The sequence below is a fragment of the Orycteropus afer genome, unplaced genomic scaffold, assembly GCF_000298275.1.
Source record: "Orycteropus afer afer isolate SDZICR_OR568_19922 unplaced genomic scaffold, OryAfe1.0 scaffold00057, whole genome shotgun sequence".
Lineage (NCBI taxonomy): Eukaryota > Metazoa > Chordata > Mammalia > Tubulidentata > Orycteropodidae > Orycteropus > Orycteropus afer.
The window spans coordinates 5,950,056-5,968,502 of NW_006921644.1; the positions used below are offsets into that span (position 1 = coordinate 5,950,056).

Consider the following 18,447-nt stretch of genomic DNA (forward strand, 5'->3'; position numbering starts at 1 on the left):
GTCATCTGTCCCCAGATGGCACTAGTGCTGAGGTGGAGAATCTTTGAGCTGGGGGTTACTGTGCTGGGGTTGGTATGACAAGTCTTCGAACTCCTCACCTAAGATTTTTGCATGTGTGTGAGTGACAGCCAGGGTGACTGGAGCTCCTTACACTGGCTCACAAGGGCCAGTGTGGCTTCCCTCCCAGCCCTGCTGCTGGAGGTGTCTCTGATCCTGGTGGGAGTGTTTACACCACGGAGATGGGCACACAGTGCAGATCCGGGCTCTGTGTTCTGGACCGATAGTTGTTAGACATTCATCAGCGTGCGCTGGTCACACTTCGGTGGAAAGAAGAACACAAACAAGAAGGATCCCCCCAGCCCCACCCACTGCAGTTCTCACTTAATTGGAGTGGACTAGGGCCCCGCATCTCTTATTTTTTAAATTCCCCCAGGCGAGGCTAGTGTGCGCCCAGACTTGAGAAGCCTTGCTCTAGGGACAGCTCAGGAATGCTCCCCTGGGAAGGGATGTTTGAGTGGAGACCCCCAGCTGTTAGCAAGGCAAGGGGCAGGACGGAGGTGACCCAGGCTGAGAGAGCAGTTCACACAAAAGCCAAGCAATCGAGCCAGCCTTGTCACTGGTCACCACAGTTTGCTCTCTACGACCATTGAACACCATTTGGGAACCACCCAGGCTACATCTTTAAAACACAGTTCTTGGACACAGCATTTCCAGGTGGGGCCCCAAGAATCTGTATTCTTTACAAGCTCTGCTCTAGCGGTTGTGGCTCACTGCAAGGGCAGAACCGAAGGGAACTGAGTGCGGCTGGGACAGAGAGGGAAGGGAGCTGATGACCGAGGTGGAAGGGAGGCGGGGCCAGGCCTGAGAGGCAGGCAGAGCCCACCTCCTCAGACCTGAGGCTCAGCCGAGGTCGCGGGTTCAGATTCAGGTGGGCCTAGGGCTCTGCACTTCCCCAAGCTCGTGGTGGTGCTGGTCTGCCGCCGCCTAGACCAGTCTGAGCGGCGGGCTGTAAACCAGCGCGTCCACCGCTGTGGGTCACGGCAGTCCTGCTCCACAGGCTTTCAGTGGCTGACCTCAGTGGAAGAGCTCCAGGTGCCTCTGGGTGGACTCGACCCTGTAACCTTTTGGTTAGCAGCCCAGCGTGTAACGTTTGCACCCCTAGAGGCTCCTTTGTATAGAGCTTGGAGTTTTTATTCTAAAGGGTTCTGGGGGTTATGGATGGGTTTTATACACCAGGAGGGACACTTTGCAAGCTCAGTTTCCCTAAGTGCCCTTGGCTTTAGAGGCTGGACTGCAGGGGGACAAGCAGGAGGTGGGAGGACCCGATGGACAGCTGTTTTTGGAGGTGTCCAGGGTGGAGGTCCGGAAGGTAGGGACAGCCGGCAGAGCCCCTGAAGCCCACATAAGCACCCATGTCATCTTGGGTTCCTGCTGATGGCTTGAGCTCCTCCAGGAAGTAGCCCCCAGGGCGCACTGCCAGCGTGGATCCCACGATAAAGCCCTGTGATGTGTCCTGATGTATCCCTAGCGCTCTCAGTGGTACAAGATGTACCCGCGTACAAAGGAACAGGCAGCTTGACCCAGGTTAGCGTGGCTCTCTGGAAAATCACCCATCTGAGCCAAACAGCCTTGAGAATCCACTCCTAAGGCCCAGCAAAGGCAAACAAAGACGTTGGAGAGCCGAGCATCTCGGTAACAAATCGAGCAACCCTCGGACGCCCAGGCCACCCTCCCCCGCGGACCACCCACAGTTCTCCGTCCCCCACAGACTTCTGTGACTTCAGCTGCTGGATGCCCCCACCAGCAAAGTTTAGAATGTGTTTATTAAACACCCTTGGTGGGCTCGGCCGGCCGAGCCAGCGACTTGCGGGATAAGTCAGGTCCTCTCTGTGCATCAGATGCTGTTGCCTGTGGGGTCTTAGGAGCTATGTGGAACACCAGCAGCCTGACTCCATCCTTGCACTCAGGAGCCACACTTGGAGGGAAGGAAGGGCAGCTTTTGCTCAGGTCTCTGTGCTCTTCGTCTTCGGCAAATCCAGCTGTGGATCTCAGCCTTGGCGCACACGAGGGCAGCTGTGACATCCCTCTTGTCCTGGCCCCACCCAGAGACCCTGTTTGAATTGTTCTGGGCTGTGGGGTACTTAGAAATGCCCCCGGGGGACAGCTGTCAGGCCAGCGTGGGGAAGCCCTGGTGTAGAAGGAGCTCAGGACTGGAAGGAGGAGAGGGCGGCAGTTAGAAGAAATCAGGGAAGACTTCACAAAGGAGGGAGTCTGAACAGGATCTCAGAGGCTCTGAAAAGCCAGTGTGCGACAGGGAACCTGGCTTTGTTGTCAGGGAGACCTGGTTTCAAGTCTCCGCCCCTCTGTTTATGGACAGGATAGTAATATGCCCCTTCAAGAGATGGCCAAGAATGGCTTCTAGCAGCATAGTCTGGGGGTACCAACACCCTAGCCCTGTGGTGGTGTGACTGCCCGTTATGGTGCCCTCCCACGTGGGGGCTGACATGTAGAAGCACTTGGTGAGAGGAGGCGCTTCAGCCAGGCTCAAGGCTCTGACAAGTCCTGCCACAGAGCCCTCATTTAATTGTCTGTAGCCCAGAAATTCTCAAACAAATTGGCCATTAATTATACCACAGAGCTCTTTTCTCAATTAACACCTATTAATACCTTGCATGAGGCAATCAGATGATGGGGGGTATGACCCAAGAGGGGGGTGGAAGAGCCTGAGGCTGTGAACAGGCTGGGCCTGCAGACTGGCCCAGACTAGATTCCTCCGGTAGCCTTCCAGGTAGAGGGGGTCCTGAGCTCTCTCCCCTGGTAAGGTGTGCATAGAGCTGGGGCCTTGGCCTTGCTCTGGAGGAAACTCCAGTTATCAGGCTTCGGGGCGGCTGGCCGCTGGGGTAAGCCCCTAGAAGGGAAATCACATAGCAGGTCTTAAGTGTGTCAGGAAGGTAGCCCCGGAAGGCTTCTCGGTGCAGGTGAATGCCAGGGGCCTCCTGGGTGTAGCGAATGGATTGACACTGGCTCATTCATTCGGCACGGCTTTACTGAGCACCTCCTACGTGGTGGACTATAGGGTGTGCCGCAGGCAGCCAGCCCGTTTGGATATTGTCTCCTCCTCTTTTTATCCCGAGGCAGTGAGGGCTGATCCTTAGTCTCCTCCCTTGTCCTACGGGCATTGTGCTGGTGCTGCCACAAAGGATTGTCATGGGGACTCGGAGAGGCTGTTTGCAGGGTGCTAGAGTTAGCAGGGTGCCATGCTCATCAGCCTGCACCATGCAGTTTTTATGACTTTACTGCAAGCGGGTAGGCACCTGACTCACGTGCCCTCCCCCTCCTCTCCCACAGCCGCGATAACTCGCCCAGCCTGAAGGAAATCCGGAACGGCTGCCAGCAGCCATGCGACCGGAAGCCCACCTTACCTCTGCGCCTTCTGCACCCCAGCCCAGACCTGGTGTCTCAGGAAGCCACGCTGTCCGAGGCGCGCCTCAAGTCGGTGGTCGTGGCCTCCAGCGAGATCCACGTGGAGGTGGAGCGCACCAGCACTGCCACGCCGGCGCTGACGGCCAGTGCGGGCAATGACAGCGAGCCCAACCTCATCGACTGCCTCATGGTCAGCCCCGCCTGCAGCACCATGAGCATCGAGCTGGGCCCCCAAGCTGACCGCACCCTCGGCTGCTACGTGGAGATCCTCAAGCTGCTGTGAGTGTCCCGCCGCCGGGCTCCACGAGCAAGGGGAGGGCGCGGGGTGGGAGCTTTGCAGCCAGTGTGTCCGTGGCTGAGTGGTTGGGTTCGTGGGTTCACACTTGTGTTGGAGTGTGTGTGTGTGAGTGCAGGTTTGCGTCCGAGTGTACGAAAGCATCTGTTCTGGCATAGGCACAAGTGGCTTTGCAGGTGTGTGAGCTGGGAAAAGCTGTGTGCATGAGCATGTGCAACATGGGGTGCATGTGAGGCTATGTTTGAACATTATGCCTGAGGTCTGTGCACACATATGTGGTATGTGCACAAACATGCATGTGTGAGTACATATGTGTGTGTCTACACACATCTGCTATGACATGCATGCCCACAAGTGTCTGGGACAGTGCAGATGTCTGCAGTTGGGGAGGTGTGTGGACTCATTCTGGTGAGTTTGTGGGTGCCTTTATGCGTGCAGAAGTAGCTGTGGGTGTGGGGGTGACAGTGCAAATGTGTGTGTGTATGTGTCTGTGTTATCTGCCTGTAGGAGCTGGATGTGGCCTTGTGTGTGGATGGCTGAGTAGATATTTGTGGGCACCTGTAGGTGCGTTTTGAGTGTGTGTGTGTCTGTGTGTTTGAATGCACTAGTGTAGGTGATTGGGCACCTGTGCTGGATGTGTACACAGACAGCTATGGGCACACACTCGTTGGACATGAGTGTGCAAGGGATGTGAAGAGTGTTTGTGTGTGTTTCTGTGTGTGTGCGGGTATGCTTGTGAGCCCTGGTATGAGTCTGTGTGTTGTGTGGTCCATACATGCTTGTCTCTATGTGATGTGTGATTGTGGTTTGTGTGTGGGTCTCTGTGTGTGACTGCACCTGTGTGCTTGGGTGGCAGGTCTAGTGTGTGGGTGTGTAGCGAAAGAGCGTGTGTGTGTGTATGGCTGCATGTGTGTGTGTTATTCGCTTGTGAGTGTATGTATATGTGGTGGGGGGTGCCCTTTGTAAGAGGGAATGTTTGAAGAACAGCTCTTCTGGAATTGTCAGGTTGTCACAACCTCTCTACCTCATCCTGGGTGAGCTTTGTGCTGGGGAGTGCAGAGGATGGGTGCAGAGGAGGGGTGGGGGTGGGGTCCAGGCTCAGTGGCGAAGCTCTAGACGAGAGCTGAGGTCTACTCTGGGAGGTGCTGCTTCTGAGCTGGGTGACCTAGGCCCACCTCTGCCCTTCTCTGGGCTCCAGGTCTGTGATTCTAGAACGAGGGATGGCTTTCATCCTTGAGGACCCCCAGTGGCCTTTCCAGCTCTGCATTCATCCCTCTGCCTTCTCGACTCATCTCAGACTCACGCGTGCTTTTCCTGGGACCTCAGTTTGAGGCCCCTGGCTGTGCCCTCCGACTGCGCCGAGCTTCCTGCAGCTCCCTGGGAGGCCTCAGCAGATGCACCTCTCACTCCCTCAGTCCCTCAGTCCCTGCCCTTCACATTAGAGCAATCCACCGAGAGACCCCGAGTCCAGACGTGTGTCCACACGCGGTCGGTGATGGTGTCCTTGCACTGCCCCAGCACGTGGCACCCACACAGAGCTAGCACACCAGAGCCCCCTGATTTTGGGAGGTGGCTGCTTGGAACCCTGGGTGCTCATGGCTGGTGGGTGCTTCGTACGGCCCCGATGTGTTTGTTCCTCACTCACCATCACACTGCTGCCCCAGCGTGTGCAGGGTTGGTGGGTGCTGGTGAGCTGGAGAGGCAGGCTAGGGGACCGAGGGCTGCTCTGAGAGCCAGCCTTGTGGTGTCTGTGAAGGTGCACGTGCACACGCCTGCATACTCACTTGGACTTCTGGCGGCTGCAGGGAGAGCTGGACAGCAGCACCCGTACTTTCTATTGGACCCTTCAGCCAGAGGCCCTTGCTTGGCCCCTATGGCTGGTGACAGCCTAATTCCAGGCTCTAGGAGCACTGGTAGCATAGTGGCTAAGACACTTGCCTGCTAACCAGACGGCTGGCGGTTCAAACCCACCAGCCACTCCTCGGAAGGAAGGTTGGGCAATCCTACTTCCGTAGTGATACTGCCTCAAAAACCCAAGGAGGGGTCGCTATGAGTCAGGGCCGACTCGATGGCAAACAACAACAACAACAACAACAGGAGCAGGACAGCAGGAAAGGGAATCCCAGACTCCGTCTGCGAGAACCAGCTGTGGTCTGGGCCCCCTGCTCCTAGCAGTGGGGGTCATGCCCCCGAGGGGCAGGTCAGCTGGGGCCCTGCGGTCCTCTAGGGGGGCTCCTGGCTCGAGTCACAGCAGGGACTGCCGTGCAGCTGACGTTGCGCGGGCTCTCCCCCTTGCACCTGGCTCTGCTGTTTCCCGCAAATGCCGAGAGCTCCCAGGCCTTCTGCCGTCTTGGGCCCAGACTTGCACTGCTCATTAAGCGTTAAGGGTTTGAGTTTCATCATGCAGTTGACACACTTTTTTTCTTCCTTCATAAACAAGCTTGTGAATGAGGGCTCTGTTCTTCCTGGTCGGCTTCCAGACCCCCTGCCTGCCCGCATGGCCCAGCTGCCAGGCCGTGGGCGGCTGTGGCTTCCACTGGGTGGGGGTCCAGGCCGGCTCATGGTGGGAGCCCGGGGAAGTTTCTCACAGGGCCGTGGGAGAAATGGAGGTGGGCGGTTTCCCTGCTCTGAGCAGGTCTCCACAAAGCAGGGCTTATGCTTCCGGAAACCTGTTTTACCTTGGGGGCACTCAGGCCACCATGTGGGCCGTTGTTGGCTCCCTGGTAACTGCTTTCCTCCTCTGACCCTGCTGGCTGCTGGCGTCACTGGCTTATTAGCAGCGAGAGTCCAGCATGTTGGTCCAAGTGACCACAGCATCTCTGAAGGCTCCGAAGTATGACACGTGGGTGAAAGCACAGACTCGCAGTTAGATGGTCTTGGGTTCGAGTCCCCGTTGTGCCACCCCTGCATTGTCACCTGCTAAGCTTCGTGTCCTCTCTGAGCTGCAGTTTCCAGCTGGACAGTGCTGCCTTTGGGCCCCAGGGTGCCCTTTGCAGGGGCCCCTGAGCACCTTCCACGGGGACACTCTGGCTGAGGGGAGTTAGGTGGTTTACGATTACCGCTCTGTTGCCTCTAGTCTGAGTCCCAGTGGTACGGACAGTTAGTGACTGCTAACCAAAAGGTTGGCAGTTCAAACCGCTCAGAGGCACTCAGAAGACTGGACTGGCTGTCTGCGTCCGAAAGGCCACAGCCTGGAAGACCCTGTGGAGAGTTCCGCTCTGCACACAGGGCGCCAGGGGGCCGAGTTGACCTGACAGGCGGTTTGGTCCTCCATTTTAAGATGCTCTGAGAGAGATGTAGTGCTGATGTAGTGGCAGCATGCAGCGGAGCTGCCATGAGGGGGTGTGTGTTCCGTTTTCCCTTCAGCCCCCATCTGGCCGTTTGTCACGAGGGGCCTAGATGGGCTGGAGCTCGGCTGAAGGAAGGACCATACCTGCAGGGTCTTTCGGGAAAACGCAGGCGGGTTTGTTTCTGGTTGTCACTGAGTCGGTGCTGGTGCCTGGAGCCCCGTGTGCACATGTGGCTGCTGCAGAGCGTTTTCCAGGCTGTACCTTTCAGAAGGTCACCAGCCTCGCTCCTGACGCACCTCCGGGCACCCTGGGGCCCGAAGGCAGCACTGTCCAGCTGGAAACTGCAGCTCAGAGAGGACTTGAAGCTTAGCAGGTACACTGCAGAGGTGGCACAACGGGGACTTGAACCCAGGACCATCTCCGGGTGTGTTTGAGCCGCAGACCTTCAGGCTCATAATCGAGCGTGTGTCCATTAGCGCCACCCAGGGTCTCCCAGACAGATGTGGCTTGTCCTCATGACAGGAAGGCATTAAGGCATTACTGGGACCTGGAGGGCAGGAGCCAGGTGGCAAATGTCCCGGATTACAGAGAGTCCCCCCTGTGCCCCAGCACCACCGAGAAGACATCTGGAGCTTGGAGCAGGGAAGGGGGCCGTTTTAGGGTCTGGGGAGCCGTGTCAGACAGGAATGGCTGAGACAGGGACATGGGAAGCGATGTTGCTTGAGTGGCCCTCACCCAGATCTTCGGGCTCCACTGGCTTCTGTCTGGTCATGAATGTTTCTAAGGCTTGAGGAAGTGGGAGACAGGGGTGCTGTGGTGATGAGAAAATGTTGGGAAACCCTGAACTTGAAACACGGAGGAGCCTGGGGTCACGCATCCCAAATCAGGCCTGGTGCTGGGCCCGTCTCAGCACCCGCAGGCCTCTCCTGGGCGGTACCAGGCATCTGGGCCGCCCAGCACTGCATCACCCCCTGCCCAACTCAGGCTGTGGGTGGAGGGCTCAGGTCCCCCTTGGAGCCATTCAGGTCTTTCCTGAAATGCCATCCTGAATGCCAGGCCTGGGGTCCAGAGGTAAGACACAAGCTGCCCCTTCCAGGGCTGGGGCGAGAGCAACAGGGACTGTTGTGTAGCTTGGGGAGGGACAGCCCTGCCATCCTTACTCCACATGTGAGGATTGGGGTCTGGGAGGGGCCCAGCTTGGCTGACGATGGCCGGTAGGTAGTTCCTGAACCTGAAAGAGCAGACTGCCTCTGGATTGGCTTTTTAGCCCAGTCCCTGCAGCCAGAGACCGAGGGCTGTAGGTCAGTGAGACTGGTTATAAATGCCATGTGTCCGGCTGCGATTTGCCCAGGAAGGCTCTAGGGTTGGGTGGAGAGAGCTTGTGGCCCGAGAAGCACATCTGATGCCAAATCTCACCTCTCCCAGCTGGGGACATGTGGTGACTCACAGAACATCACTGAGCCTCAGTTTGCCCACCTGAAAATGGGGGTTGTGGAATTCCTGTTTTGTGGGGTGCAGCAGCCAGTCTAGGCTCTTGAGGCCCCGGGCTGGAGGAGAGCATGGCTCTGTAGCCACACCTGACAGGTTAGGGAGCAGGTGGAAAACGGACTTGGGTCGGGTCAGTGTGAAGTTTCTGTGAGGTGGCTCTGCATCTGGTTCACAGGGCAGTTCAGGTTGAGTGGTGGCTGTTGCTCACAGTTGTGTGAACAGTGCTTTTGTTACTGGACCATGGTGTGCCAGCACCGAGCAGGCCAGACACCCTTGTACCTGGCTGCATCCAGGCAGGACATGGTGCGTGGCGTGGCAGGGCCTCTTGCCGTCTCCTGCATTGTGATCGGCCCTCAGTGAAGAGTGTACCTCTGCCAGCATCCAGTCCCCGTGACATAAAAGGCCACCTTGTGGAAGGGGGACAAGGAGTAAGACCAGCTCGGAGCCGGCCTGGTGTGGTCCCACCATCACTGTGGGTGCTGCCTTGTTCTAACTGGTTGTCCCCTTCCTGACTTGGATCAGCCTGGGTGTGACACCTTGGCAGCCACTCCAAGCTGTGTCAGCTCCCTCAACTTTTCCAGCCTCCCCATGTATCTCTGAAAAGTGAGAGGCTCAGAGGGGCAGGAGATATGGGACCCTGGCGGCCACACTGGGTGTTAAATGCCGTCTTCTCTGGGGCCTGGGAACGGAAGGGTATGCAGCACAGGCAGCGTGACCAAAGGTATAGGCCTTCCGGCCAGGCCCTCGGCCCTCCGTGATGGTGTGTTGTGAACCCTCCTTGTCCACGCCAAGCCTAACCTTCCCCTCTCCCAATCCAGGTCAGACTACGATGACTGGAGACCATCTCTGGCCAGCTTGCTTCAACCCATTCCATTCCCCAAAGAGTAAGTCCATGCATGTTTCCGAAACCCTCCAACCTGTGACAAACACCTCCATTGCCTGCTGAGGCCTTGGTGGGGGGACCAACCCTTTTAGACGACTTGTCAGGTCACAGTGGGAGGGCCAGACCAAAAGCCAGACAGAGGTGAAGCTATTGGTGCAGACTTGGTCACGTCCTCTGTATGGGGCCCCAGTGGTCACCTTGCCCTTGCTAAGATGGTCAGAGTTGCCTCCTGGGACTGCCATAAGGCTGCAATGAGATCAGGACACAAACAGACCCCTCCATGGTGCCTTGCAGGCAGTCCTGTTAGCTGTCCTTATGGTAGGCAGACGGGAATGCTGAGGCCCCCCCTTTCCCTCCAGAGGGCGATGGAGAGAAGCAGGAGGTGGTGTGAGGCAGCCCACCGTGAGACACACACCGTGCCCAAATGGGGTGACCTGGGTGCACTCTGACTGCGTCCACTGTGTGTGTAAGCTATGCGCTGTGACTGGCTGGAAGTGGCCTGCACTGCCCTCTCGCTGGTCTGCCCCCACTATTGAATCTGTCACAGGAAGGCAGGAACACTGTCTGGTATAAACCTCTGGAATAGGCTTGGTCTGAGTTACCAGGCCCAGGCGTGCCTCTAGGCCTCTGTTTTGATAGATAGAGGAGCTGGGCCTCCAGAGGCCGCATGAGCTCTCAGTAGCCCATTAACGAGCCTGTGTTTGTGCAGTGTGGCTCTCTGAGGGGGACATTACACTCAGTAATTGCCCCATTTGCTGGCCTGGCAGGTCTCAGCGCCACCTCCACCAGGACCTGAAACCGGAGAAATTTTACTCCTGAGACCGTTGCTGTCTCCAAGGAGCAATGGCGTCACAGGCCACAGTGCTGTCCCTGCAGGTCAAGGGCGCTGGAGAGTGGCCCGTGATGCAATTCAAATGGAGGAGTGTTCCCTGGGGCCCCCCTGACATGCCCGGTGATTAGCAGGGCCACATCTTAATTGTGGAACAATTAACGCACACACCTGGGTCCCTGGTGCCCGTGTGTGGCCCGTGCACCCGGGTCAGTGCCACCTCTGTATACCTGTGTGCAGCTGTATACAGCCCCTGGCAGTAGCAGAGGGCGTGTTAAGCCTGTTAACTGCGACCCAGCACCTTGTCAGAGGGGCCTTTGTTTTCCGGTTCTGAGTAGAGCCGGATGTCGGAATTCCACTTTCGCTCCCTCCTCATCCTTGAGTCAGATGTGAGGACCAGGCACCCCAGGGCGCAGTCTGCAGCCCAGGGCACCGTCCGGAGTGGGCCTGCTAACTGGACTCTTCCTTCTTTGTTTCAGAGCTCTCGCACATGAGAAGTTCACCCAGTGAGTGTTTGGGCGGCGCCCATGTTACCTGCCTTTGTCATACACCCTGTGTCCTGGGGTCAGCCCCTTGGTGGCCAGCCCTCCTCGAGCCCTTGCTCTGTGTCACGTGCATCCTGGTCTCCCACGGCCTCCCGGTGGCCCCTGGACATTGTGCGCTACATGAATCCAGGCCTTTCCAGGAATTTCCTGGGACAGGCCAACACACCCTGGCCCGTCAGCACTGCCTGCTCCCCCACCCTGCTCCTTCTCTGGGCTGCCTCCCAGTCCCCACCCTTCTCCTGATGCCCACCCCTTCCCAACCAGCCAGGACCTTCGGGTGATCTCACTCTGGCCTCTTTCAGGGAACTGAAGTATGTGATCCAGAGGTTTGCGGAAGACCCACGGCAAGAGGTGAGCCTGTCTCCTGCCAGTGCGGGCGCTCTCCTGGGCACAGAACAGCCCCCTGTGGCTTTGTGGGGGGCCTTTGTGACTGGCAGGCTCACAGCCTATTGGCTAAGGCCTCATGTAGAAACAGACATCCATCCTGAGTGTCTGGGCCTGCTCGTGACATCAGTGTCTTACTGTAAGCTCCACTGACCAGCGTTGGTTTTCCACTGGGCTGGTGGCCTCTCCACCAATCCAACTGAGGCCTTGACTCAGGGGTGACCCAGCCTGGGGCTGCCAACTAGCTTCGTGACAGTGTTTGATCCTCCCTGGTCCCACTAGCCTGCGGATCCAAGGGCTGGGAGAGTCATGTGATCCTTGGATCAAGTATGGTTTTTACTGCCTGGGTGTCTGGGCAGAAGGCCTCCCCAAAGCTGTGTCCAGCGTGAGGGCCACCTGCGCCCTGAGCCCAGTGTGAAGGAGTAAGGACACAGGGCTAGGAAGGCGCCTCAGGGCCTTTCTCCTCCCGTCACATTAAGGAGCCCTGGTGGTCCAATGGTTAGGCACTCAGCTACTAGCCTAAAGGCTGGCAGTTCAAACCACCAGCTCTTCGCAGGAGAAAGACCTGGTCCTCTGCCTTCATAAAGATTATAGCCCAGCAAACCCCGTGGAGCAGTTTTGCTCTGCCACACGGGGCTGCTGAGAGAGTCCGTGCAATAGTACCACCTCCCCCTCCATCAGTACAGTGATAGCAGTAGAACGGGCAACACTTAGTACCACACGTGACGCATGGACCTTTCCTTGGGTAATCCGTACAAAAACCTGGGGAGGCAGCTTCTGTGTATCCCCATTTTACTGCTACCTCTTGGGGTTGAGAACATGGCAGTTACATCTCTAAGGTCACACATCTTGGTTAGTGGCAGGGTCAGGATTTGAACCCAGGAAGTCCACCTCCAGACCTGTGTTTAGACACAGCTCTTCAGCATCCACTGGGCAGGCCAGAGCTGCAAAGATGACTGGACTCTGGCCTTGTCCTTGGGGAGCTCAGGGCCCACTTCTTGTCCATGCATGAGGGTGTATGATAATGTGAACTCCCAGGGGGGCACAGACCTGGACACATTTGCATCACACAGAGCAGGGAGGCTGCGTGGGCAGAGGGGACAGCCAGGCATTCTTTTTTTTAAGAGTTTGCATTGCTGTTTGTCATTTAAGATTCAGGTTTCAGGTTTAATACAAAAACCCCAGAAAATTAACAGTTATAGATTTAATCCTTGTATAAATTGTTATATTTTAGAAGGATGGTGAGTTTGTATCTAGATATGATTGTTGCACTGAAAACTAGAAACCTGAAAATTCCTAAAGCAACCAGAATGTACTCTTTCATAGCAAAGGAAACCCAGGTGGCAGCCAGGCATTCTTGATGGAGCAGTCCAGGGAGGCTTCCTGGAGGGAGTGATGCTAAACTGATTGGACTTGGCTGCATGGACTGAGGTTAGGTTGGAAAACCTTACCTGGGCCTGGAAAAGCCGGTATTGAGCAAGAGGGTAGGTGGGGGTTGGAGAACATATTTGGGGGCACAAAAACACCGAGGCCTCACCGTGTATCCAACCATCACAGGTCTCCACGGTCCAGACCTCGCTTTTTTAAGCTGCAAGATCCAGCTGTTCTGGAGCAGTGGTTCTCAAATGTAACTGCCCAAGGAGCTTGTTCTAAAAGCTGACATCCTTAGAGATTCCAATTCATTGGTTCTGATGTGATGTCTTTAGGGCAAACTGAAGAATTTAGTTCTAGAAGGAGGTACCCCTAACATAGTGATTCTAAACCCTGGCTCTGACCCGTCCATTGATGGGAAAAATCAGACACAAGGGGGGCCAGGGCCGAGCTCCCGTTTCCCACCCCCCCACACACACACACACCCTGCTGTGTGTGAAGACACATAGCTCCTCAGGAAAAGAAAGCTTTTGTTTTAGGTATAGACTTTGAAGGTGGAGAATAAAAGTGGTACCAGCTGCTTCCCAAAGCAGTGAGACAGAGACAGTTGGCAGAACAGAGATTTCCAGGGGCAGGGCAATATTCCTGCTGCCCCAGGGAGCAGCCCCTTAGGAAGGGGGGCGCCTTCGGGCCGCAGCACCCAGCATCTGCCGGCGTGTTGCCCCTGGCCTCGCTCCCTCAGCCCTTCCTCTCGCTGCCTCTCCTGTGCTGCCTCTCCTGTTCGTCTCTCTCTCCATTTGGCCTCCTCATTCTCCCTCCTTTTCTTCCCTCTCCTCCTCCCTCCTCCTTCCCTCCTTGTCAGTGAAGCCACAGTGTGGTGGGGGGTGCACAGTGGAACAAACACCGCCTGGTCCAGCCATAGTACCACCATCGGTCCTGGGTGCTGACCGGCTATTGGTCCTGGGCGCTGACCGGCTGTGTGTCCTGGGCGCTGACCGGCTGTGGGTCCTAGGCGCTGACCGGCTGTGGGTCCTGGGCGCTGACCGGCTGTGGGTCCTGGGCACTCACTGGCTGATTGACAGAACTCCATCACCAGGCCTTTCTTCCTACTGCATCTTAGTCTGCAGCCTCCACTGACAAGACAGGCAGTGGCTGAGCATGAGATGCATAGGCTGGGACCCAAGGCTGGATCTCCCACATGGAAGGCGAGAATTCTACCACTGACCCACCAGATAAAGCCATAGTTACCTTCTAAGTGTTGCCTTATTTACTGAATAGACTTTCACCTCTTGAGCCCGCATGTCTCTGAAGTAGATAGGTGAGCAGTGTTTTCCACTCCGAGGGTTGGAACCAAAGCCCGCCTGCCTGTGTGTCTGTTTCCCTGGGTGGGGCTCTGAGCGGCTGAGTGTCTGAGTCAGCAGCTCCCACACGGCGCCGTCCTGCCCTCCCGGAGGAGATCAGGCGTCTCTCCGCTTTCCTGAGTGTGGGGAGGAGGGTGGGAAGGCCTTTGCCTCTCTCTCTGCAGTCACTGCGGGGGCTGCAGTGGATGTGGAATCCTCCCAAACACGCTCACACACATCCACACACGCGCAGACGTGGAGCTCTGGGAAGGTCTCGGAGGAAATGGTGCTGAGTCCGAGCGGTTGCTCTGACCCTGTCTCCACCCTGATCTGCCCACTGATGTGGTCCTGGAGCACCCATCCCAGGAGCTGACAATGAGTGGTTGGAGTCCCCCAGTTTATGGACACCACACTTCCCCCAAAATAATATCTCCTATGGAATTTAGTGGGTTTTTCTCAACAACAACTACAAAAACTGGGGAAGGAGATCAAAGAAGTCGGGGGTCGCTGGGCTGAACGAACACAGGGTTCTTAACTGTAGGATTTATCTGAGCCTTTAATGTGCATATGTACGGATCCCACGTCACTGTTGCCACGGGGTCTGCATGGAACTCAGAGATTGTGTCTCTCTGTCCGGCAGGTCCACTCATGCCTGCTGAGCGTGCGGGCCGGCAAGGATGGCTGGTTCCAACTCTACAGCCCTGGGGGGGTGGCCTGTGATGACGACGGGGAGCTGTTTGCCAGCATGGTAGGTGACGTGGTGCCGCGAGTCCAGTGGGGAGCGTCTGGCAGGCACTGGGTTTGCCTCTCCTGCCTTGTGAGATAGCTGCCCGGACACTGTGGCCCAACCCCAGGCATTTCCAGGCTAAACTCATGCCGGTGCTGAAGGTGACGATGATGATGGGGGCCACACCTGTGACTCATTTATGTCATACCCAAGCCTGAATGTCCCATGATACTGATACTGAGCCGAGGGCTTGATGTGCGTCACCTCACGGTCTCCCAGTGGCTCTGGGAGGTGTTGCTTACTGTTAATGCCCATTTTACAGATGAGGCAACTGGGGCCTAGAGAGTAATTGTCCAAGATCACGCATCTAATTGTGGGGCTAGGTTACCCACAAGATGCTAAGCATGCCCCAGGGATTCCAAAAGGCCCTTGGTGTCCACAAGCTCACTGAATCCTTATGGTGAGGCATCAAAGTCAGGACCCCCAACAGGTGAGGGACCGGAAGCCACAGAACACAGAGCCATGTTCATACTGACTTCTGGCACGCACTTTGGGCCAGACGCTATGTTGAATACACACACTGTCTTTTAATATTCGTGATACCCTTTACCCATTAAGGACCCTTGTGTTGAAACAGAGACCCAGAGAGGGCTCAGTGGCTTGCCTGGGGCCACTTCCCGTGCCCCCAGGTCCCAGCAGGCAAGTGCCATCTCCTGACATTCCTCCAAGGCAGATGCTCCACTCAGGTGGCTGGTGACCTCAGCTCTTCCTCTTGCCCCCAGCCCCGCTTGCCTGTCACTCCTATTCGCAGGCTGACAGGCCCGGGGGAGCATGTGGCCTTCTTCACACCTGGGTTCACAGCCCAGCCCGGCCACACCGTAGCCCTATGACCTCGGGCTAGTAACTTGGCCACCTGTGCACTGGCTTTGCTCAGCCTGGCCTCCAGGGTTGCCATAGCGATGGTGCCGCAGTGGGTGCTGGAGCCAGTGCCAGCCAGCATGGGAAATGGTGGCAAGATGGCCCTGGTCTCCGCCGCAGCCAGTTCAGGGCTGCAGGGCACAGAGCTCTCCCTCCGCAGTGAGCCTGCTAGGGACAGTGGCACAGTGACGACAAACCGGGGCACTGCTCGGGAACCTGTCTTGAAGGGCTTATTTTTAGGTGCTCTTCCTTACGCACATCTCCACTCCCCGCCTGCTGCCTGCTGCCCCCTTCCAGTGGCCTGTGCATCCTGGGAGCAGCCTGTCCCCACCCTGCCCACGCCGCTTTCTCTCTGGCTTTTACTTTCTCCTTGACGTCACAGCCTTCACCATGGCAACACCTGGTGGTCCCGCTCACCCTCGGTGCGGGACTCGATGGGAGAGTGATCTCGGAGCTGGCAGCCGCCCCTGGGAGACCTCATTTGTATGCCAGAGTTGTTAATGGTGAAGCAGGAAAGAGACGTGGGGAGGGAAGCAGGCAGCCACTTGGATGGAAACGCATTGTTTCCATGGAGACACATGGCGCCGAAGAGGTCCCCTTGGCGAGGCTACTGTTTCCAACGACAGATGGGCACGTGCTACTGCATGAAGTTGGGGGGAGCGATTGGAGTGCCTCTGTGGGCTGGGGCCTCTGCTATTGGGTCCCCATCATCTCTAGATGTGCCAGGAAGAAAGCCAGGCTTTCAGGCTGCCCTGCAGCTAGGATGGGGCAGCGTTGCCACATCTCAGATTTCTGGGGCAGTGGAGCTCCTGGGATGCCTTTCAGGGCCAGTGGGGGCCTGGAAAGGGGAAGCTGGGTCCTTAGCACATCCTCCTCTCACACGCTCTGATTAAGGATGAGAACCCAAAGGCGCAGAGGGCAGCAGAACCCTGAGGGCCTGGGGAGGGATCTTCCCCCAGGAGACTCCAGGGTGGTTTCCGACCCAGCTGCTCAGAGAGAGTGTGGTGGGTTGTCACCATCCTCTGATGTCCCTCATCCACCCTGGACAGTGTCTCCCCCTTCCTTTACCTGGGCTTTCCTCCGCTGCAGGTGCACATCCTCATGGGCTCCTGTTATAAGACCAAAAAGTTCCTGCTCTCCCTGGCAGAAAACAAGCTGGGACCCTGCATGCTGCTGGCACTGAGGGGGAACCAGACCATGGTGGAGGTAAGGTCCTGCTGTGCCCCCACACCCTCCTGCTGCTCAGCAGACACCACTCTGCTTGCCAGGCACCTCCAGGAGCCAGGAGGAATGGCAGGAGCTGGGCATGGAGATAAGAGGCGGATGTAGGCCTGGCCCTGCATGTAGCAAATGGGAATCTGGGGTGGAGGGCCTGCCCAATGTCGCACAGCCAGAAATGCAGGGAGGAGAGAGCGGGATCGCTGAGTTCAAAATGAGACCCTTGGATGTGCTCAGAATGGGTTTAGCTGTGGAATCCCTTTCTGGGGCTTGTGGAGGCTGTGAGGGCTCCACCGTCCATGCCTGCAGGGAGGACAATGGCCCATAGTTACAGGCCTCTAACACGTCTCTGGTCCTGGAGCAGATCCTGTGCCTGATGCTGGAATACAATATCATTGACAACAATGACACCCAACTGCAGATCATCTCGACCCTGGAGAGCACAGATGTGGGCAAGCGCATGTACGAGCAGCTGTGTGACCGTCAGCGGGAGCTGAAGGAGCTGGTGAGTGCCGGCTGGCCAGCCTGACCCCCAGGGCTCCCACACCACCAGGGCTGGGGCGAATAGAGCCCAGGGTCTGTTACCTCCACCTCTGTGAACTTCAGTCTCATTGAATTCTCTTCCTGAAGCAAGGAGGTCAGGATTACCACCAGGGGTTCTCCAGAGGATCAAAGAGAGGCACAGAGAGGGAGAGTAACTTGTCCCGAGTCACACAGCTCCTCAGGGCTTGGTCAAGACTAGACTTCCTCTCTCAGTGTCATGTACAGCAGTCCTTGTCAGCAGCTCTCCTCTCGTGCCCCTGAGGTCCTTCCATCTTGGGGAGGGTCTCATTGCCAACCATCAGCCTCATGACTGTCCACATACACACACATGCATGCACACGTGCATAGCAGGGCAGGTGTGGTGAGAATCCACACCCCTGGACTCCTGGAGCAGCCCTCCCCTGGTGACTAGTTTATAAATACCCTAGCTCCTTCTCCCCTTGGTGACATGGCTCTAAGACACAGCTTCTCCACCATTCCCCAGGGTCCCCCATTGGGGTGCAGTTCCTGAGCCCCAGTGAGGGCCGGCTTGACAAGGCCCCTCTGTGGCTGTTCTCCTTCCCTGTGTCACCTCCCTCCTTCCCTACGTGTCCTTCTTAGGGGTACCTCTCTAGTCAGCCACCTGCACTCAAACTTTGTCACAGGGTCTGCCTAAAGATGGCCCCTTCAGCGGCGTTCATAGCTGAGCAGGGTGGAATCTCAGGAAAGAATGGGTCCTGACCAGTGTGCTTTCTGTTGCAGCAAAGGAAAGGTGGGCCCACCAGGCTGACACTGCCCTCCAAGTCCACAGTGAGTTGGGCTGGTTCTCTCTGGGGGCTGGGAGGAGGGGTTGCACTCCCTGCTGGGGAGTACAGAGTAGGGTCTGGGGCTGCGAAGGGGAAGGGGATAAGACCATATGGTGCCTTCAGGCCAGCTTCTCCAGGAGGGAACCAAACAAGGGAAAACCAAAGATACTGTTGGTAGCGATACGTCATCCAAAACTAGAAAAAACAAACTCACTGCCATTGAGTCAGCTGTGACTCATAGTGACTCCTCTGTGGGTTTCGGAGGCATTATCACTACGGAAGTAGATTGCCCAGTCTTCCTTCCAAGGAGTAGCTGGGTGGGTTTGAACCACCAGCCTTCTAGTTAGCAGTCAAATGCCTTAGGCACTACGCCACCAGAGCTCCCACTGCGTCGTCAGTTGTTGTTAA

General features: G+C 56.9%; 1 protein-coding gene across 1 annotated transcript in view; it reads left to right on the top strand.

Annotated features, from left to right (window-relative positions):
• Nucleotides 1-18,447, top strand: part of LOC103195540 (c-Maf inducing protein) — a 232,672-nt gene that overhangs the window by 203,262 nt on the left and 10,963 nt on the right. The window contains exons 10-17 of the mRNA XM_007939123.2: nucleotides 3,349-3,702; nucleotides 9,315-9,380; nucleotides 10,688-10,714; nucleotides 11,056-11,104; nucleotides 14,489-14,596; nucleotides 16,583-16,699; nucleotides 17,076-17,216; nucleotides 17,996-18,043. Of these exons, the coding sequence (XP_007937314.1) occupies nucleotides 3,349-3,702; nucleotides 9,315-9,380; nucleotides 10,688-10,714; nucleotides 11,056-11,104; nucleotides 14,489-14,596; nucleotides 16,583-16,699; nucleotides 17,076-17,216; nucleotides 17,996-18,043 (910 nt within the window). The remainder of the gene's footprint in view (nucleotides 1-3,348; nucleotides 3,703-9,314; nucleotides 9,381-10,687; nucleotides 10,715-11,055; nucleotides 11,105-14,488; nucleotides 14,597-16,582; nucleotides 16,700-17,075; nucleotides 17,217-17,995; nucleotides 18,044-18,447) is intronic.